This window comes from Mytilus trossulus, chromosome 2 (genome assembly GCF_036588685.1).
Source record: "Mytilus trossulus isolate FHL-02 chromosome 2, PNRI_Mtr1.1.1.hap1, whole genome shotgun sequence".
Lineage (NCBI taxonomy): Eukaryota > Metazoa > Mollusca > Bivalvia > Mytilida > Mytilidae > Mytilus > Mytilus trossulus.
Genome location: NC_086374.1, coordinates 24,706,961 through 24,730,052, shown reverse-complemented (window position 1 = coordinate 24,730,052; position 23,092 = coordinate 24,706,961). Strand labels below are relative to the sequence as shown.

The window sequence follows — 23,092 nt, the reverse complement described above, 5'->3', positions numbered from 1 at the left end:
GTTCGATAGGTGAAGGAAAATGTCTTAAAAAACAAAAACATCGAACTCCAAGAAACATTCAAATATGACAGTCCTTTATCAACTTGCAAATTTAGAAGCTTATGCAAAATAAAGGATTGACAATTACGTGCATATTCCTGGCGTGGTACATTTATCGGACTGATCATTCAAATCGTTTGTCAAAGAATTTTCTTTTTTGAAGAAGGGTGGGACGGTCTATCCAAGATATTTGATTTAACGTTCAATCTCTGCTCAGACATTGCTGCGAATTTATGTCAAATCCCATGAAGACATATTTCATTATACCTAGCAAACAACGTAGGTTGCATGCCAAGATGACTTAGACCGTTTGTAATCTGAATCTATTAACAACAAAGTTTATGAAATTAAAAAGAAGATATATATGAACCTCTAAATAACAATTTTAATTTCGTCATAATACTAATTTATAATTACATTCTTATGAAATGAGTTTTGCTATTTTGTCTTCATATGTTATGTTTTTATTAGTAACATTTAATGTTTACGAAAAAATATGAATTTTGAGTATTATGGGAACATATAAGACAACAACTTTCATGTGGAAAATAAAGGTTAAATCTTTGATTCATATCCAATTATGCTGGCATTCATTTACAGCTTGTTAAACATACAAATATAACCATTCACTTTTACTTTCTAACGTTTGTATAAAATGTTATATTTGTCATTGCATATGCATTATTTATTTCGATCAGTCTAACATCATTATGCAGTACTGTCAATATTGACTTCCTCGTTTTCCTTATTAAAAAGTGCGTTATCAAATCCCGATCCCCCGCCTGATGCCCCGTTTCCACTTGTACTTGCAGATGGATTTCTCTTTCGCCAGTATAGAAATCCGAAGAGGGCTCCTATTCCTAAGACAAGAACAATAACAATGATGACTGCAGCTAAACGACCGCCTGTCAATCCATGCTTTTTATCTAAAATTAAACATGTTAAAATTACTTATTTATAGAAAACTAAACGATAATATAAGTATCCCAGATTACTCGTGTGTTGTTTCAACGAAACAAGAATATTAAATAAAGATATGTACCGCTACATGACAAGTTAACCTTTATGATGAAATCAAAGATGCTTACTATGGATCATTGACATGTAATGAAAAAGACACGTATGCAAATGTATTTATCGAACCGTAAAGCAAGAGGTACTTTGAGATGCCTTAATTTGTCTTTAATCAATCAAACCTTCCACTCCAAACGGCACAACAATATATATATATGACCAATCTAATTAGTTTTTTAAGTTTGATGTTTGAAGTCTTCTGAGTCCATGTTTGTTGGTATCGAGAAAGAAAAAAAGATCTTAAAATCCGCATAAAAGGTCTTCAATTAGTAATAATTCTTAATCATTTTTCAATGTATCATGAATTTAAAAGAATTTCTGACATTTTTTGCTTTTCGATTTCTAAATTTATTGCATTCAGTTTGAAAAGCAAGCAAATGAATAAGTTTGTTCCTCTAACATTTATTTTTAAGGGACAATAATTCTTATAAGAAGGTCAGTTGACAATTTTAGCCATAGCTTTGTAAATCTTCTATTGCTGATTATTTTTACTTTCTGCTGTTCTGTTCTTCTGTTATTGATTTTAATATAACAGGCAATCATTTTTAATATTCACTTTAATCATAACAAATCGTCATCTATAGGGGAAAAATCCTGTATATTTACAAGTTCCCTCTCCCTCCCCTCACATGATCTATAGAAAATGTACCAAAATTTTAAATACTTCATTATTCTCTCTTAAGAAATTAAGCAATTAAGGCAGCGAAAATAAAGATGGCATATTTATGCATATTTTCCATTCCAAAGTAATAGTCCCATTTCAGATTAGTTATTGAATCATTAAAGTTTTATATGATTCGAAACCCACAATAAAAAATCTTGTGATGATTTGTTTGATGCTTTTATTTTTTGTAGTTTCGCTTTCCGAATTTTCAGTCTAGAAGGAATATAATGGAAGATTTTACTAGAAAAGCGTATAGTATGCACGAAATCAGTATTGAATCAGTTTTACAATAACCATGTCAGCTGTCTCTTAATACAGTTTGTCTCAGATGCTATGAATGGTGCAGGATACCATGTAGAAAACACAAATCTGGCAACCTTGTTTTTTGTAAGGATGCACCAAATCATTTTAAGATATACGAGTCATCCACGAATAAGCCGATTCACTTAGTATTACCATGCAAAGATGTAATGAAAAAAAGTCTGTATCAATGTTGATGTTTTCTTGGTCAAAACAAGCGATCCTGCTCTAAAACAGATTTTTAAATTGAATAATTTGTTTAATTATGCTTCCGTTTGAACATTGAACTTTTACTTACTAACAAATCTATCTTGTAAATATCCATTTGGACCAGTCATATGACCCGTTGGTTGAGCAAATGTAATCCCTGATAAAGGTTTTGATGTTGGTCGTTTTGTTGTTCCAACGGGTTGGCCATTTGGTCCAAAAGTGGTGACTGGGAATATATTTGGAAAGGTTGGGAATGTCACACCAGGTGTTATAGTCGATGGCGGGTTTAAAGTTGAAGGAAGTACTGAAAATAAAATTAAAGCAGTTAGTATTATTCTAATTCTTTTCAAATTTGTACAATGTCGAACCATATGCAGCTATGAAGTATGAACATTTACATAATTTAAATAAGTAAATGTCAAAGGTTTTTTTCCCACAGAAGAAACATTATGAGAGACAAACAAATGATATACTAAATCGTTACTACAATAGATTATAAGTTCACCATGCAACAATTTGGCTATCAACTTTTATAACGGCGGTATGTAAAGAGTCGCTTGAATCCATTAAAGTTGAATGGAACAATAATTGAATCTCAAACATGGTGTTAATGTCGAAATATAGCTGTAGCATTGACCTATACCAAATACATTTACTCCTACTGAAGGACACCTACGGGTGCGGGAATTCTCGCTACAATGAAAACCCATGACGGCTGTTGTCTGCTCTATGGTCGAGTTGTTTTCGCTTTGACACATTCCCCATTTCCTTTCTCAATTTTATTGTAGAGGATTTTATTTGATTATTTGTTTTGGTGTGCATATATCTTAGATATTAACAGATAAGTACCATCCCAGGTACGTGTACCACTAGGAAATATTAATGTGATCCAATACCTATTGCTTCTTGAATTGTTTATGTTATGTCTTGAAAAAAATCTTCCATCAACACAAAATATTAGGTAATTTCACACAAGTATTCAATCCGTTGTGATGTTTACTCCAAGACAAGTTTGTGATTTTGTAAGGATATAAAAGTATCAAGTTTGTAAAGCTTTTATCTTAAATTTGTTGTTAATCGGTTTTTTAAGTTATTTAGTAACATCGTCTTGTTTGCATTTTCTTGTGTCGAAGATTAATAATCTTTGAATGATATGCATGATATATTCAATCTGTGATAGGCATAGTTTTTATTCGTTGACCTGTGTATTCTGCAATATTTAACGTCGATGCTATGAACCCATTCAATATGATATAATGCTAATATTTTATAATATACTTGTGAATAAGTGTTCCAGTATAAATAGAAAACTTGCATTATTGTGCGATCTAGGTGTCGTTGAGTTGCTGTTTTAAACAAGAATGTGTCCATAGTACATGGATGCCCCACTCGCACTATCATTTTCTATGTTCATTGGACCGTGAAATTGGGGTCAAAACTTTAATTTGGAATTATAATTAGAAAGATCATATCATAGGGAACATGTGTACTAAGTTTCAAGTTGATGTAACTTTAACTTCATCAAAAACTACCTTGACCAAAAACTTTAACCTGAACTTCGCACTATCATGTTCTATGTTCAGTGGACCATGAAATTTGGGTCAAAACTATAATTTGGCATTACAATTAGAAAGATCATATCATTGGGAACATGTGTACTCAGTTTCAAGTTGATTGGACTTCAGCTTCTTCAAAAACTACCTTGACCAAAAACTTTAACCTGAAGCGAACAGACGCACAGACGAACGGACGTACGGACGCACAGACGAACGGAGGCACAGACGAACGGAGGCACAGACCAGAAAACATAATGCCCCTCTACTATCGTAGGTGGGGCATCAAAACAATAACCAATTCAATATATCATAATATGCATTATTTTGACTCATTTAAGACTTTTACAAATTCCTAGTATTCTTTTTTAAATTGAAAACAAAAGAGATTAATAAAAGCAGAAACCTGACGGAGAGAAACCATTATAATTCTTTATTAATTTCTTTTTTAGAGTAAAGTATGTGTGATATTTCGAAGAATGGTCACATAAACTGATGGATTTTTATATTTTACCCGCTCTGCCTTTGCATACAAAGGCATTTTTCTTAAAACAATTAACGTCGTTCCACTTTGCGCTATCTCTGTACATTTCTACACATTCCTCAGTTGTTGAATTGATAGGATCTGATGGTTCTCCGACATTCCAGTTATTGTAACTGTAGGGGGTGTTGTCGGTCCATTGGAAACTACCTGTTAATAAAATAATGGTACCTCCATCAAGACGACGAATTTATTAAGCTTAAATGGTCTTAAGAAAACATTGTGCTTTCATACTGTAGTGTTGACTGACATGTTGAGTAACAGTTGGCGTATTATAATATATTTTTTTTCCAAAATTCATTTCTAGTCAGGGGGACTAGAGATAAAGTATCGGAAACCCAAATGATCAACAACATGTTTGTTTTAAATGTCTAAATTAATGTTATTTCAATATGACTAAATTAATTCTTACTTTGCAATCCTTTATTCAGTCCAATCCATATATTCTGAGCTATGTGTTTTCCGTTTCTACTCCTTGCATTAAGCGAAGTAGTAAATACATAATCCAGTTCAATAGCACTCGTTATACTAACAAGATCCATCCCACGCTTTGTACAAGTATAACCTGCAGACGGCCAATCCATGTATGTAAGTGGACTGAAGTAATAACAGAAGTTATTGTAAATAGTTTCGTCTGGGTTTTTACAATGTCCATTTGGTGCACTTGTTACAGGTGGAAGAGGAGCTGATAAAATAAATGATACAAATTCATTAAATTGTCTGTCAAGAGAAACTAAGCCTAACAGAGCATTATCATATTGGTCTTGCTATCTTGCGCATTTTACCAAAAAAGGATATTTTGGTTAGTTCTTATTATGTTACAAAATTATGGACGGATTAGTTAGAGTTTGTTATCCTGCTGCAAAATATACAGGAATATTATGACGAAAAAATGAAAATTTGAAATGAATATGAATGCTGCTTTTTACTTAACGGACATTCTAAATCGGTTTGTTAATACCATGCTAGTTATTAATGTAGCACTCCAAAGACAGAAATTTAATATTTATCTGGAGACATTATCCAAGCCGAAGTATTTGCTCTTATTATAATGTTTCGTTTGCTAAGCACATAGGGGCATACACAAGTTTTCAGTTATTGGATTAGTAGAACAAACGACCTTCAGCACTTTAGATGATTACTCTACCAGGATAATACTCGAGGTGGGGATTTTAATAGAAATTGGAATGTTTTAGATACATCATATATTCCAATTTGATCCTCAAAGTAAAACAATAAACTCATCATAGATAAACGATACATACAATACAAAAGTTTCTTCAAATTAAGTTCTTTTCTGCTTTATCTCTCACTTTTCAAATCCTTGTCGGACAGATACAATGCATATAGAAAATTCACCGAATTAGTTTTCAAATAAAACACCCAAAGATAAGTATTTATTCCATGGTATTGATGATAATAAATATATTTATAAACACGAATTCAATGCAGTTTATATGAATAAAACGTCACCGCTACTTAAGTACAAGTAATCTTGATTTACAGTTCTAAAGATGCATATGAAATGTACATCCGTAAAGCTGCAAATAAACTTTAGGGCTGTAAAGCTGTATATGAACTGTACATCTGTAAAGCTGTATTTACACTGTACCTCTTGTTGTACCAAAATACTGTGTAGATCTTTAGTTTATTAATCTTGTATAAATCAAAAGGATACGAAATACTGATTACATTTTTCCATCTACCAAGAAAGCAAATCAATATCTTAAAAGTATAAAATTCAAAAGCAATTGAACCCAAAGGATTCATGAATAAAATATATCCATTGTTCTGTTATATATTGTTTTTGTTTTTCGTAGAAATGTCAACAAGTTAAATGTATTTTCATTAAAGACTAAAATACAAAAATACTGAACTGCAAGGAAAATTCAAAACGGAAAGTTTCTAAACTATTGCAAAATCAAAAGCTCAAACACATCAAAAAATGTACAACAACTGTCATTTTCCTGACTTGGTACACGCATTTTATCAAGAAGAAAATTTGATTTTTTTTTCAATTATTCCGTTAAGACTCTCACAAACCTGAATTAATTTCACAAACATATCCCATCGAACGAGTGCAACCAGTACTGTCCCATTGTCCATTCATGGATTTGACACACAAATCTAATGGTCCATTACTAGGTTCCCCAAAAGCCCAATTTGTAAATTTTACAGGCCAATTACGCTGCCAAGCAAAACTTGTTGTATCCTAGAAATGATGTATAATTTTAATATATCAATTAAACATAATAGACATTCCTAAGAAACATTATTTTTTTATGTATCACTTGTATTTTGTAATTTGGTCTCTTAATAATATTTAGTCCACATGTTCTCCTATATAGGAAGGTGACCATCAGATAGTATACGTATGTCTGTTCTTTTGACTGTTTAAATAGTTGAACCTGTTAAAAACACCATCCTAGTTCATAACGAGCGTATAATGCTTCGTTTATTTCCATCCATTACATTCATTAAGGTGAAACTGGACGATATTTATCTAAACGCACTCAAGAACATATGTATCGTTTTAAAAGACCCAATAAATTCAAAAGTATCATGTATCAACACCTTAAGGAGCACAATCATCCTATTAAATATTTAGCAGTTCAACCTTTAGAAGTAGTAAATAGATAGCCTGGTGAATCTCATTAAAAGGTTGTACGACCACGGAAAATAATTGAATTACATTGGATTAAAAAATTACAGACAGTCTACCCTCTCGGTCTTAATGATAATATCATGGGAGTTGGTAATATATCTAGAACAGATTCCGTTAACATTTTGGATATAGTTTCTAAAACTGTTCGTAAAAACCGTTCTCACGGTCGTAGAGCAAATCGCAATCAAAGAAAATTTCGGACCAATCATACCAATTTCAAAAAACAACGGCAGCAGTATCTGTTAACAAAACTGTTCGTTACCGGTTAAATAAAATTTTGAAGGATTTCAACACAATTTCATATAGCAGCCCTAATTATGAAATTGTTCAAATTATTATGGCATATTGTTATTCTAAACTATTTCCCAAAATTGATCGCCCTGAAGATCATAAAAAACATTCTATTGAAATAAAGTATGTCAATAAAGGTTTTGATTTTGTAAATATTGCCGGTATATTTAACGACCATTCTGTTAAAGAACAAATTCCTGGATATTTTGACAATACTGAGCTACCTCTTATTTGTTATATTTACAAGAAATCTACCCTGAAATTCGTGTTTAATTATAGTCAATTGTGCAAAGATGTTAATATCAGTGAAAATACACCTACTTCATCTAATTGTAGTAGTTCCGAATATATTTATGGACTCATTTCCCATGTTATAACAGGAGATCTTCGCATCGTTCAAGACCGGGAGTTAAAATTATTCCTCAGTAAAGGACCTAAATATCGTCCCCCGTCAATTATTAATTGGAACGAGTGTCGTTATATCATCCATGACTTACTCCATACTTACTGTATGAAATGGATAAAACGGGGAAAAAACTGACAAAAAAACTTTGGACTCTTTTTTTAATTCAGTAATGAAGATGAATTAATTACTTTTGGAGTATCAAGAACTCGTTGGAAGTACTTGATACATTGCATGCTTATATTGGTGATTTTGAATCTGTTCAAAGTTTTGATTTTTCTACCCTGTATACTACATTGCTTCACATTCTCATTAAGAAAAAATTCACACACCTAATTAAATGGGCATTTAAAAAGTCAGAATGTGAATATATATATATTCAAACTCTTTTAGGTCATGTTTTAGTAGCAATAAACAAAAAAACTATGTCAATTGGACATGCTTTGATACTATATATGCCCTTGCATTTTTACTAGATAACATTTTTATCGCTTTGGGGATTTCGTTTATCGTCAGGTTATCGGAATTATTATGGGAACTAACTGTGCACCACTTATTGCGGACTTATTTTCGTATTGCTATGAGTTACAATGATGACAAAAATAAGCAAAGACCTATCGAAACAACCTCTGATAAACAAATTTAATAATACTTTTAGATATTTGAATGATATTTTGGCTCTCAATAATGACGACTTCAGTATGTATACTAAAGAAATTGATCCTGTTGAACTTACTTTAAATAAAGCTAAAACTAGCAATGACCACTGACCTTTCGATCTTGATATCTATATCACTAACGGAAAGCTGAATACTAAAATTTATGATAAAAGAGATGATTTTTCATTTCCTATCGTTAATTATCCATTTTTAGATGGTGACGTTCCCTTGTCACCATCTTACGGTGTTTATATATCTCAACGTGTACGATTCGCTCGTGTATGTAACAATATTTTAGATTTTAACGAGAGAAATTTATGTATTATTGAAAAATTATTACACCAGGGTTTTCGATATCACAAACTAGTCAAAATATTTACTAAATTTTATCATAAGTATAAGAACATAATTTGTAAATATAGCTCAATATGCATACTTCTTATACGTTCAGGTATTTCACATCCATTTTTTATGGAAATATTCTTTATAAAGCACAAAGGTGTCAATATTCACCTCAGAAACTAACATACCTTTGAATAAACTTATTAAGAAGGGATATAGTTACGATACTGTTGTCAGGTCATTAAAGATTGCATATTTTGGGGTTAATATTGATTCACTTATATGGTCTTTGCATCGGAACTAAACTCATTTATTCAAAAAACAGTTGTTGGCATGGCACGGGTTATGCTCTTCTCATATATGTTATGATGGTATGATATTAAACCCCTAACGGGAAGGATTGTTCATATGATGAAATCATAATCTTTCAGTCAGTTAAACTGAAGTCTGGAGCTGGCATGTCAGTTAACTGCTAGTAGTCTGTTGTTATTTATGTATTAGTGTCATTTTGTTTATTTTTTTTTGGTTACATCTTCTGACATCAGACTCGGACTTCTCCTGAACTGAATTTTACATTTTACTGTCGCTAGAGGTTTAGGGGGAGGGTTGAGATCTCACAAACATGTTTAACCCCGCCGCATTTTTGCACCTGTCCCATGTCAGAAGACTCTAGCCTTTGTTAGTCTTGTACAATTTTTATTTTAGTTGCTTGTGTACAATTTGGAAATTAGTATGGCGTTCAGTATCACTGAACTAGTATATATTTGTATAGGGGCCAGCTGAAGGACGCCTCCGGGTGCGGGATTTTCTCGCTAGATTGAAGACCTGTTGGTGACCTTCTGCTGTTGTTTTTTTCTATGGTCGGGTTGTTGTCTTTTTGACACATTCCCCATTTCCATTCTAAATTTTAATTGTTGAATGTGTATGCTTTATGGTTTCTCTAGTTTTATTCATGATTTGAAGTCAATTACCCTGTTATATTTAAAACCAATCCAGTAGTCTACATTAGGTCCCATATTGGCTTCTACGAAGGCATTTTCATATAGATCATTTATTGTTACCAGAACAGCACCATCAGCTTGACATTTTGTTTCTGCATCTTGCCAATTAGCTGCTGGTGATCCAATGAATTTGTAGCAACTAGTTCCACGAAAAGTATACTCCGGTTTACTACAGCTTCCTTTTGGTGTACCAGTGTCAGGTAATCCAGGTACTAAGATAAAATGTCGAATAACTAGTTATTTGTTAAACTCTTAGAAGAAGCTAATCATAAAAGAGGATTTTCATGTTATTTGTAATAGATGCAGTCAGTTCTAGTTATCGTGTAGAAACAAACAAAAACGATCGTCTTTTGCTCTGTTAAGGCACACATGTGGTCAGTTTTAAACTGGGTTTGTGTCCAACGTTTTATAAAAAAAAAATGAATGTTAAATAATTTCATTGAGGCTTAGTCCAATTTGGAACATACACCACATGCTCCAGTAGCCTAACAGCAGGCTAGATATGATAAAAATAGAAAATGAAAAACAAACCAATTACTTTCTTAGAGTACCTAATATTAATCCTGTTTGAATTTTTTAGAGTAGATAACATGGTGGCACCTGATACTAGTATATTATTAGTCATAATCATGTTCTCTGTTCCCGTTTGCCTTTAATAAAAATAATTCTAACCATGTTGATGTTATGACATGACGTTTACCATTAAGGTTTTACCTTTCTTCCCTTCACAAATAGTGTACCGTTGTAAATCACAATTTTGATCATTCCAGGATCCTGCTAAATAACCCTGTGTGTACATTTCTACACATTTTTCCTACAATTAATTTCAATGTGGGTTAATCTACAGTAACTTGTGTCAAAACGAATTGTTTCTTATGTTAGATAATGAAAGATATGCATGTGTAAGGACCAATTATCCAGTGGTAGTAATAATTTAAAAACTTATCTTATCTGTTATGGTTTATAAATTACCAGAAAATCTATTATGAAACTTATTTTTGAAAGACTTTCCAAAATTTTATAATACTTATTTTTCAACTACCATCTTCGAACACAGGGTTAAATGATAAGTGATGACAGCATAGCGGGACATGCTTCCATTTTACAGGAAATTGTCGTGACTCAGGTGTCGATAAATATCCAATCAATAATCTCACTCCGTATTATCAAAGATTATAGTAGTTTATCGATGTTAAAATGTAAAAACTCATTTAAGAACATGGAATTAAATCAAAATATGAACTCCAAATACATCGAGACAACATGCGACCAATGAAAAGGCGTCTACTTATATATATACAACACCCGTCTCAAAAGCAGACACACGCGGTAGTGGTAATAATATACATTCAGAAATTATGAGATGTGTTTCTTACTGTAAAAGTTGTTGTAATAAACTCACACTTTAAACTTAGATAACATTCTGTGTATGAAGCATATACTTGAAATTGCAATGACTACTAAATCATTTTGCCGTTCTTCAGAAATTCCATTTGTCCATGCACGCAAACATTTCTTAGTTTGGAGTAGTCGGTATCGCGTGAACTCAAGAGTCGAGATAATTCAATAGAATTTTCACTAACTTTGCCTAAATTTACTAAAGTATTATCTAATTGAGGTAAGTATCGCTAGTAATAAGCCAAAACTGTTTAAAAAAATCAAACGCAGAAATTATACATGGGAGGTTTATACCAAAGTGAGATTCTTATTTGAAATATTCTACAATGAGTCGTTGTACCATTTTCTCCAATGGCAACCCACAATGTAAGAACAGCCATTTCTATGTTTTCTCAAAATATCCGTTTTCAGTGTTGATTTTTTAGGGAACGTTCATTTGATAAGTTCCGATTATAAAAAAAAACCTCGATAACAACTCTGAAACCCAAAAACACAGTATATCGTCGCTATAATAGACCAGTAAATCATACTAAAAATAATCATATACAAGATATTGCAAGATTGCCAAAAATGAAATTTATCTAACAGACAATTTATCTAACAGACAACAGCCTACGAATTGTAAATAATCCAGTCAATTAAGTACGCTTTAAACGATGTGGTTTGGCACGGCAAATGGCAATAACTTTGGTTTGTTTGTATAAAACATATATATATATATCATAATTATAAATGATTTCAAAATAGTTTCAAATTGATGTCATTTTACTGGACTTTATGAAACGGAATAAACTTTTAATGATGATAGCGAGGAATAATTTGTCACAAAAGTTGAAACAATTTATCTGTTACCTGATTAACGAACCCAATTCCTTTCACTATTCGATTTCGTCCGTTTGGTTCTCTTTCAGCCCAATTATTATACTTAAACTGGGAGTTATCCTGCCAAACAAACTGTCGGGAGAATCGCAGGTCATTGAGACCAATCCAAACATTACTTTTCAGACCTTGTACCAACGATGTTAGAAAAGCTTAAAAAAAAATAACTTCAATAAATGATGAGTGGAATACAAAACTTTTTGTTAAAACATAATAAAATGAAATAAATATTATAAAGCATATACTTGAAATTGCAATGACTACTAGAATATTTTGCCGTTCTATCTTGTTGAGATAATTATTTAAATGCTAGGTCAAATAGATTTTAATGAAATAGAAACTTGATATGAAAAAACTTACAAGATATTTTGTTAGTTTGGGGAAGGGTTAAAAGGAGTAGCATATTTCTATTCAAATTATTTACTAGTTCAGTTATATGTCCATTATCATGTTTATAGATATAATACCATTTCCCGTTATTTATACAGTAAAATGGATTTTTTGATGATAAAAGAATTGATGTATCTTACTTACCTTGTTCCATCTCATCGCTAATTGATGCCATGTCATAGGGCCTTTGGAAGTGTGTCTGGCAGAATTTTAATGACTGGTTCCATGTCATTAATGCTGTAGAATTACTGAGATAAAAACATTTATTACCTGTAACATATTTATACATTGAAGTAATATTATATTGAAAGATTCCATGAAGTTCGCAGTTAAAAGTTATAAGTAGGTGTCTTTTGATTTTCTAACAAACATAAGTTTTATAATACGTTTTATCGGACCACAGATGAATTTTCACGTTGTGATTGGTTAAACGCCGTCACGTGGTGACCCCCTATGAGACCGTATGGGATTAGTTAATTTCATATGGGGTTCATGACGCGTTAATGGCGACTTCATCTTTTAATGTTGTTGTGTTTCATTGTTTATTTTTCAACAAAATGCCGCAGAAAAAGTCCATCGTCCGATAAATTTGGTATACGGTTAACTACTGACCTCTACGGATCCATAGAGGGTGAATAAAATTCATAGGCTTCAACCCCTATGGATTTTACCAACCCTCTATGGATCCGTATGGGGTCAGTAGCGAACCATATAACTTATAATGTGAGAATAGTTTTTGCACTACAAAACCTTATTTTGGTATCAAAAACATTATTTGTGGAGAAGCAGTTTCTTGACCATCTGCCAAGTCTATAAAAAAAAATCAATTGCATATATTTCTTTTGTAGGGATCCAGAAAATTTCAGTTTATTTTCATTTCGTGTTTTCAAAAGAACGCTTTAACGTGTTGGCAGGCGGTGTCGGCTTGCACATTATGTAACCTTAAATACCTTCATGATATTTGTAGAAGCCAAGTTTACTTGGCCAAGTAGTTCCAGAGGAGAAGATTTTGGTCAAATTTATCGAAAGACCAACGACAAACAACACACTTCAAGTGACGAATTTATATAATTGATCTAGTTGCGATGAAAAAACTTAATACTGACTATTGTTTCTCTGAAACAGTTAATATATTGAAAATTTAGACGAAAAAAAAAATAATATAGCATCTGTATTGAAAAGACCATAACACCTTTGTGAATGTGTAATTGACTGAGAAATTGTACAATTAGATAAATAATCAAACCAATAGTATACTAAGATGACGATTATACTTGTCATTTCTTCATTTTATTAGTACGACTCAATGAATAATTAACATATATGTTTATGTGATCTGTGTTCTTGCTGAAACCGCTTCTGCTCAATACAAGCTTCATCTCATGTGACACCATATTTGAGACAAAGATATAATGTTAGTTTTACACAAGTTTTGCCGTTTTTTATTTAACATTAAGCGCTATTGTCTAAATATGATGTGAAAACTTATAGTGTACCTGTTTGCATAATAGGTTTTTTTTTTTCTTTAATAAGTTAATTGTAAAAAAGGTAATAAATGTAGACCTAGAAAGAAAGAATGTGAATATTTCCATGAAGTTGTCAAACTAGACATAAACTCGAATCCTTTTGAAAAAAAAAACGATTTTACTCTGCATTATTAAATATTTTGTTGATATCGAACTAAATAGTCGCGGTTGGATTTTTACCGTTGTTTCATAAAAGCTGATGGGTAGTTTTTTTCTGATAAAGTCAACTCCTACTTTTTCCTTTACAGTTTAGCTATTACAAAAGTACAGCACTTTAATAATACTTAAACGTACTAAATGGAGAGGGAACAAACGAATCACGACATCCTCCTGGGAGAGCAGGTGGAGATGTAGTCGTTGGTGGTCCTTCTCCGACTCTTTTCTTACAAATGAATCCCATTTTCATATTGCAATTGTCATCCATCCAGTTGCCTTAAATAATATACTAAAACTATGATTAAAAGTTACAATAATGAAGGTTTTTTGAATAATTTCATGTTTAAAAAATAATAATGGTTTAATACATATTTGTTTTAAAATGTGTGTTAAAGTCATATCAAACGAGTGACTGATGAAAAATAATGTTTATTCAATTCTTGAATCAATGCATATATATATCAATAACTAAGACTTTTAAGAACGATTTTTATTACTTTTTATGCACACATTTCGTATATTCGTCATTTTTTTCTCTCTCTCTGTCTGTTATGATTCAACAAATATGTCAGCTCATTAAATGTCGTGTTTTGACTCCTTAGTTTATCGATTGTCACCTCATAGTAGACAATCAACAAATAGCAAGGATATTGAGCACGTGTTTAACATGTACAATCAGAAACTAGTTTATTGCAGTGACATATAAATGTGTATTGTGACCACCGGGTTTTAACGAGACGGTTAACGCTAAGGTCAATTTGCAGACGAAAAATATGTAGGCGAATTGCTTCCTGGAAGCAGGCAATTAAAAAAAAGTAAACTTTTTCTAAATGTCAATAAATTAAATAATTTTCAGAAAAAAGTATGTGTACATAAGTTTAAGAATGAAAACTATCCATTTTGTTATGCTATTTTTTTTTTAATTTGAGGTTTCATATGACTTTAATAACTATCTGGTTTTTTATATGGTAGTGAATCTGATCTAATATATTTTAACCTATTGTCGATCAGCAGGAACACAATGCAAATTGACCAAATTTTATTTATATTATAAAACTGTCATCAATATAGGAGAGAAAAAGAATATAGCATACGAAATGTGTAGTTATTCGTCTTTGCTCTTCTGCAATTTATCGGCTTTATTCTGCCATGTTTTCGGGGGGATTTGTGTTGCTCAGGCTTTACTATTCTATTTTGAGTTTTGTGTACTATTGTTTGTCTTCTGTTTCGTTCATGATTGTTATTTGTAATGGCGGCGTAGTCAGTTTGCATTACGATTTATGAGTCGGAAGATTCCTTTTCATCTCCCGTCTCCCATTTACCGATGTCTTTAAACTTATACAAAGCATGTTCATTGTTTCTTTTTTTTTTTTATTGAAATCAGATGGCAAATACGCTTTTAGTTTAATAAAAACCTGTGTTTTCGAGGAGCTTGTGCTTTATTGTGTTCAAACATGTTGTCTAAATAGTCTTTTATCACATTTGTTGATTTTTTTTATGTTTGAACTTACCATTAATTGCTTTCATTGCAGTACATCTTTCTGCCCCATACTGATCATTTGGTTCATTTTGATCCCAATTAATAAAATCTACTGCATCATTGTTTATCCATCTAAAAATTAGTAAACAAAATTATGTGATCATTAACAAGTACAATAATACAAATACACCATTTCCAAACATACACAATAATACATTGCAGTATATGTTTTTCATTTGATTTTTTTTAGATAACTTTTGTTATATGTTTCTCGCATGTTCAGCATACGTTCTCATTCCGGCGTTATAAAACATATGAAAATATAATTAATTTTGTCTCGGTGGTATTTCTATAATAGTTGCGTATATTCAAAATAATATTACGAGTTTTTAACAACAATTCACAACTGTGGCCTTAAATATTTTGGTATAACTGAAATAATTATGTATCTTTTCAATTAATCTATTAACGCGGTTAAAGATGCTAAGAGTCTGCTGCATTTATAGTGTAGATAAATAATTCTAGAAGTGCACGAAAATAACTTGGCTTTGAAAAAGTGAATGTTTTAAAATAAAAATAAAAAATTAAAGAGTTTAGTCAGTTTTTCAAACAATTGAACATCAAGGTAATCAATTAATCAATCAATCAAATATATCTTATTAATTTCTTGCATCACCAGCACTTTTCTGGATCGACCTTGTCATCAACTTTAAAAATAATAATCAAAACCATATTTTGAATATTAAGAGCTAAATGATCAAAAGAAACTTTAACATAACTGCTTCCATTAAAGATAAAATTTGCTCAATGTAGTTGGTTTTTAAATAGTTTATTAATTCAAGAACGGGGAATTTTAGACATGAATTCATAAATAGTGTTAGTATGTATGCACTGACTACTGAGCTGATGATAGCCAGCGGATAAACAGTCCACCACCAGTGGTTTATATTTTATTTTCCTATTGATATGGCTGGTGAAAATTGATTTAACATTAATTTGCTCACTAATGAAATTAACGGGTTAAATTACTATTTTATGATGTTTTGATTTTATGCAAGTGATGAAGTTGGCAAATCGAAGTGAGTCTTTTATATTTTACGGGAATTGTTGAGAAAACATTTAATTCCTGTACCAAGTCAGGAATATCACAGTTGTCATCCTTTCGTTTGATTTGTTTGAGGCTTCGATTTTTGCCATTTCCTTAAAGATATTTTGTATAGAATTTTCCTCAAAGTTCGGTATTTTTGATATTTTACCTTTTGATGCAGTTGTAAACATCTAAATCGTTAATAATCATTTTAATATAATCGATTTATTTTTGTTATAATTCAAACTAGTTAAGTATCTGATTTTATTGTAGACAAAAATGCTTTTAAACTCAAAGATTAATAATTATATCAATCTCAACTGACTTTATCAATATCAATATTGTCCTTTATTTTTTTTATCTTGGTTCAGATTTTGGCGTTGTAATCTTAATTACACAATCTTTGATAAATGAAATGACTTTTTAACATGCTTCAATACGTTCTTCTAGCTACTTTTTTCGTGTACATATTTTGATAATTTTAATATGTAACATTTTGCAGAAAAATCAAATCTCCAATTGGTCTTAGAAGCGATGTTTTATTATGCAGGTAAAGGTGTTATAATTCATAAATATTTAAGATTTGTCATTTGTCGTTTGAAGATGATTTAGTTATTGATACATAATTATACTCCAACTCACTATATACAATGAACTATATTTTTAGCAACTTACATCAGAGATATATTTTGAAGGGACACTCATAAAGTATTTTGTTTTGTTTTGTTTTTATGCATCATCATTATGTACGGTTTATTCTAAGTATTTACAAAAGGGATTCTTCTACAATGTTTATGACATTGCACAAAACGTTTATAGAGGGATTTTTACGATCAGATTTTAGTTACAGGATTCATAATTAGACCTTTTATGTTGTTCCTGGGATTCCGTCCGCATTTGGTTGTTATCTAATTTGTCTATCCTTAATTGATTTGCAAGTTTTAGAACCACTGGAAACTACAGTTGTCCTTATTTGATATAAAGTTCATCTTTACAAATTAATTGTACGTGGCAACTAAAGGTCCTTTGTATAACTTTCGAACCCGCTCAATCTAAATATTTGAAGAGGAATTTGATGAGACTGTCGTACAAGTGAGAGGTTTGACGTTAAAAAAACCAGGTTCAATTCACCAGTTTCTTCATTTGAAAATGCCAATACCAAGTCAGGAATATGACAGTTGTTGTCACTTCGTTTGATGTGTTTTGTCATTTGATTTTGCCGTGTGATTAGGGTCTTTCCGATTGAATTTTCCACGGAGTTCAGTATTTTTGTTATTTTGCGTTTTCCTACTTCAATTTTCCTGGATTTTCCAATTCATTTAATCCAATCCAATATTCTTCTCTATTCTTCTTTGCCTACAAAAGTTATTGTGCGAAACGAAAAAAATACATGCCAAAAAATTAATTCAATACATTTAAAAGATATTGTGAAACAGCAATTAATCTGTTAAACCTTTGTAAATTCTTTGCCTTTTGTCTAATAGGTCAAATATACAAATTCAATCAAGACTGTATGTTGATCTCAATAGGCCTTTTGACCATTCGAGGCAAATTATATTTTATTTAGGAATTTGAATACTTTTGTACTTTAGCATCCTCTAGTACTCCTGCAAATTATTATTTATTTATTGACATAAAACATCCCTTGAAAACATTTTTTTCTAATTGTTGAGGAAAACATAAATAACGCGGAAAAGAACCAGGTATAAAGTTAAGATATGCTTTCTAATCACAATCATGATAACATAATAGTCCCTCATACTCATGGAAAAGATTGGGTGTTTGAAAAAGACTCAATAAGAGAGGGAGCGAGAAAGGACACATTAAAGCGTCGTCAAAAACAACATCAAGATATGTTTCGGGAAAAAGTTACATCAATTGATGAAGTTTAAGTTTTGATGGATTTGGAAGACATTTTTCTGAGTGATTTTTAAAAATTGTTTTTATTGTAAATATTACTTTAACAGGAACATACTCAATTGATTTAAATAAAAGAATTTGAGGAGACCAGTAAGCATACAACATTTACGTTTTTTTTTTCACTTTCCAGGGATTATTTTGTCAGGAAAAAACATCTTCCTAGTGTTATTCAATACAAAAGTTCAGACGATAACTTACTATGGAATACACAAATCTGTTCTCATCATTTGTATGGATACTAGCTAGATCAGAACTAAAACTGTTACAGTACTTTCGTGCGTCATACCAACTTAATTGTGAATTTCTTCCAACAGGACTTGTCATGTAGCATGAACCATTGTAGAACAACCACATATTTTCTACACCGCATGCAATTGCTGTAAAACCAAACAAACAATCTTCATTTCAAGATGGTTTGATATGAATAGGGGAACCAAATAACAGCATATAACAGTTTGAATGACCATTTCATGTACAGTGCCTAGATATCTTGTGTAAGGGAAGACGGTTTCGATTTTAAAAGGATCCTTGAATGATTTACCTTAACATATCAAGTTTCCTCTATTTCATTTTCATAAAATAGTTTAACAGCGACCACATATACCTTTTTACTTGTAGGAAGAGTTAAAGGTTGAACAAAATATAATTGAATCCACTTTCCAACGTTAAGATAGGGTTTTAGAAGAAACACACTAATAAACATTCTCTCACTTAATATTCAAATTTTGGTGACTATGTTGAACGCATCTAACTCAAACTCGAGATAAAAAATACAAAAGATGAAGTTACTTCTGCCTCATATTATAGCTCACATCTACAATAAGACTATGAAAGTCATGTGAAAATTTTAAAAAAATACAACAAAAGAGATAATGTCAGGTTCCAATTTGTAAACTTTCCATTTATATGTAGCAATACTCCAGCAGCACTGCGAGCATCCTAGTTAATACAATATTCCAAGGCTTATATTTCTTTCATGATTTTTACAGAGGTTTGTTGCTCATATAGACACTTTAAACAAAGAGTCCCTAGTGTTAATGTTAAAATCACCCTTTCCTCCATAAATTGTACGGAAGCCATCAGGAAATGGTCGAATGTTATGAAATATCTGTTGAACAGATTACAACGGAAAGTTCATAGTGAATTAACTTTAAACCCGTGTTCCTTTCCTATGAGAAGGAGAAAATATTAAAACCGCACATCAAGGAAACTTCAAAACGGTTAGTCTTTATCACTTACTCATATGAAACGGAATATACTTTTATATGCGTTAAAACAGATAGCATTAAGGGTATATAAAATACAAATTTAACGAAAATAATTTGAAACTGTTGTCTAAAAAATATTTGTGAGCCTACAATGTTTTACAAACATTTTGTGTATGAAATATTTTTCTTATTATGTGACAATTATAATTTATATTAGGCCATTATTCCTGTTCGACATCAACACGATTCAGTAATCTAAGTTTTATTTAACGTATTTACTTAAAATTTATGTATTTAAAAAGTGTTCATAATATTTTGTTTTTGCATAGCATTACATAACCAGCATTCTGAGAGTATTGCACGGCAAAAATAGTCCACTGTCGCTAAAAATCGAATGTACTTCGAACAAAATGACTACAAAAAGTGTGAAAAACTAATCATTTGTGTATGAATGAGGCCCAGGTACCCTAACTTTAGGCTGTGTCGTTAGGAGACTAAACACATTACATGCACTTAATGCAGTAACATTCATTTTAAGGTTTGTTGTTTGTTTCGAAATTCAACATTTAGTTAGTAAACATAAATTTCTAATCCTTTCAGAAAGATAAAGGAAGATAAATGTGCTTCGGGAAACTCTTATTTGAAGACTAAAACCTGGTAGAATTGTAAGTATACACGGACAAAAGACAATTCCTTACTCATAATATGAGTAAAATTCAATCTTCACAAATAAGAAACATCAAAAAGTGCAATTTGCTAAATCGAGAAGGATTTTAGTAAAACTGATTACATTTTGTTAAGATGAAATCGTTTTAATGCACAAGTACTTTTTGTGAATTGGTATGAAGGAGGTATACTGTAATATTTGAAAATAACTTACATGTGATTCCTATTGGCGGTGTAACGGTTGTCACAAAAGGTGTACCTGCAAAACATACAATAATATATGACCGATATGATCATAATGAAACAGTGATGCTAGCAATATATGAAATTAAAATTGAGATAAAAAAGTCTTAATTAAATAAAAAGTAATTTGTTCTTTCAAATTGATAATGCACATGACACGTTTAAAAACTTACACATATGTATGTAGGAAGTAATTTGAATTTCAAATGGATAAAACCAAGGATTCCGAAAAACTTGACAAAAATTTATAAACATTACAAACGAACATCCTTAAAGTACCATTGGGCATTTCTCAGTATCATCCTTTTTAACCTTCCTAAGGGTATCAACGAAAAAGGTATCATACATGCCAGACCACTTTTTTGTTCCTTGAATTCCTTGTATACGGTCCTACGGTCCTATAGTTGACTTTTTTCAAGTTTACAAAAGATATTAAGTCTGGCACATATCTATGTTATAAGAATTTTGTCTTACAAATTTGTATTAGGGCTCTTAACTACTGGCATTCAGTGCAAAATGGCGTAAGTGCCAAAATAGTCACATTTGGAGATCTTGATATTAGGAAGGCCTTACACATCATGACATTTTGTGATCAGATGTCTGTTGTAAGGTTGTTAATTTATGTTAAACATGTATCATATCATTTATCCGAAACCTGTTTTCAAACTGGCTATTTTAGTCTAAATATGTCGATTTCGGGACTTCACTAAGCTCTTAATATACTAGTCAACAAAAGAAACGATACAAGACATTTTTTCAAATTAAAGATAAAGTTTTCCGTTCATTGGACCAATATTGAAGGTAGTAATACCTAATCATTATAGAAATATAAATCCGTTTAAAAACAAACTTTTTTTTGCTTACGTGACATTTTTTTGCGAATTTTTGTTTTTTTTACAAAATTCACATAAAGCGACAAATTTAAAAACACAAGTTCCAACTATTGATGCCAACCTCTCATTTAAAGGTGAAGACAGTGTTTGCCATTAATTTGTTTTTAAAAATCATACAGTTTATTCGTTTATTTGATAAGCAAAGTTCGGCACCACGAGAAATCGTTAAAATGTTTACATTATCAACTGAAAAGCGGTAACAATCTTAAAACTAATCCGAAAGTTTTCAAATTTACGGTGTGTTCTTTTCATATCTAAAGCATTGATTTGAGACGAAAATAAAAATAATGTTTTTGCATTTTTTGAGATTCCAAAAAAACACTTTTTTTCCCAAAAAATTGAAAAAGCAATATTTCAACCCATTAGTTACAACATAAACATAGCCAGATAAGCATATTGAAAAAAAAAATTTGAAATTTGAAATTTTATTTAGTTCTTAGAAAATTATGTGTCGATTTTTTATTCAACTTTCCGCAAAACTGATTTGTACCCTATGATCGTTTTCACGGAATTTAGATACTTTCCGACAAGTTTTGATTTTCATTATTAAATGTGCATACATTGCAAATGAAAGTTTTTAAAATAGTGTATCTCATTTTGTTTTATATTTAATACTTTTTGATCAATTTTATTTCAAAGTCGTGTATCGTTTCTTTTGTTGACTAGTATATTATAAAAAAAAATGTTCATTTGTCCAAAAAAGTCATATAATTTGATTAACTTGATAATTTCGAAGGCCTAATAATCTTCCTTTTAAAGAACCAAAAAATCAATCATTAGTTGGAAAAAACAAATACCAGTACCTAAAGCATTTATATACAATGTCAGAAAAATCATTTAGAGGCTTACTATGGAGATTATCAAACATAATTATCGAATATAACAGGTTATAAAAAATAGAGAGTTTGTGAAGTTTTAGTGGTAAGATTTAAAGATAAATGATTTCAGTATGACTGTAGATTTTTGTAAGTAAATGGTTTTTCTTAACTTTGATATCATACAAAAAATGTCTGCATTATTTACGATAAAAAAAAGCTGCCGATAGTTAATCAATGAAATCATTAAAGTAAAGAAGACTTTTAGATATGACTAACAAATTTCGTTCGATAAAAAAAATAGATATTAAGTATCAATATTATTAATATTACCCATTAGTCTTTTACAAATGACTGGTTGATTGGAAAAACAATTAATGTCAACCCATTTTCCGTTTTGTACAACCATTGCACAATCTTCATTGTTGTAGTTATTTGGTTCACCCCGATTCCATGCAGTAAAGGTTACTGCAGATTTGTCACTCCATACCCATTTATTTTCAACATCCCAGTCATTTATACCAAGCCAGGCAGTGTTCCTACTGTTAAACAGAAAATTTAATATTGATTATAACTAAACTATTAACAGAATGGTATTTATTTATATCGAATGCATCAGCATGCAAACTATTGTAATATAATAAATTACACATCGAATTATTGCTTAGAGAACACTAAAGAATAGGAGA

General features: G+C 31.0%; 1 protein-coding gene across 1 annotated transcript in view; it reads right to left on the bottom strand.

Moving 5' to 3' along the window:
- Nucleotides 1-404: 404 nt before the first annotated feature.
- The window catches only part of LOC134706815 (macrophage mannose receptor 1-like), a 55,413-nt gene continuing 32,725 nt past the window's right edge, over nucleotides 405-23,092 (bottom strand). Inside the window, exons 28-42 of the mRNA XM_063566111.1 lie at nucleotides 22,737-22,945; nucleotides 20,667-20,711; nucleotides 18,777-18,955; nucleotides 17,950-18,014; nucleotides 15,603-15,703; nucleotides 14,230-14,367; nucleotides 12,554-12,679; nucleotides 11,993-12,171; nucleotides 10,457-10,556; nucleotides 9,713-9,954; nucleotides 6,425-6,593; nucleotides 4,794-5,066; nucleotides 4,355-4,531; nucleotides 2,376-2,591; nucleotides 405-965 (exon numbers count right to left, since the gene is read on the bottom strand). Coding sequence (XP_063422181.1) covers nucleotides 748-965; nucleotides 2,376-2,591; nucleotides 4,355-4,531; nucleotides 4,794-5,066; nucleotides 6,425-6,593; nucleotides 9,713-9,954; nucleotides 10,457-10,556; nucleotides 11,993-12,171; nucleotides 12,554-12,679; nucleotides 14,230-14,367; nucleotides 15,603-15,703; nucleotides 17,950-18,014; nucleotides 18,777-18,955; nucleotides 20,667-20,711; nucleotides 22,737-22,945 — 2,437 coding nt within the window. The 3' untranslated portion in view covers nucleotides 405-747. The remainder of the gene's footprint in view (nucleotides 966-2,375; nucleotides 2,592-4,354; nucleotides 4,532-4,793; nucleotides 5,067-6,424; nucleotides 6,594-9,712; nucleotides 9,955-10,456; nucleotides 10,557-11,992; nucleotides 12,172-12,553; nucleotides 12,680-14,229; nucleotides 14,368-15,602; nucleotides 15,704-17,949; nucleotides 18,015-18,776; nucleotides 18,956-20,666; nucleotides 20,712-22,736; nucleotides 22,946-23,092) is intronic.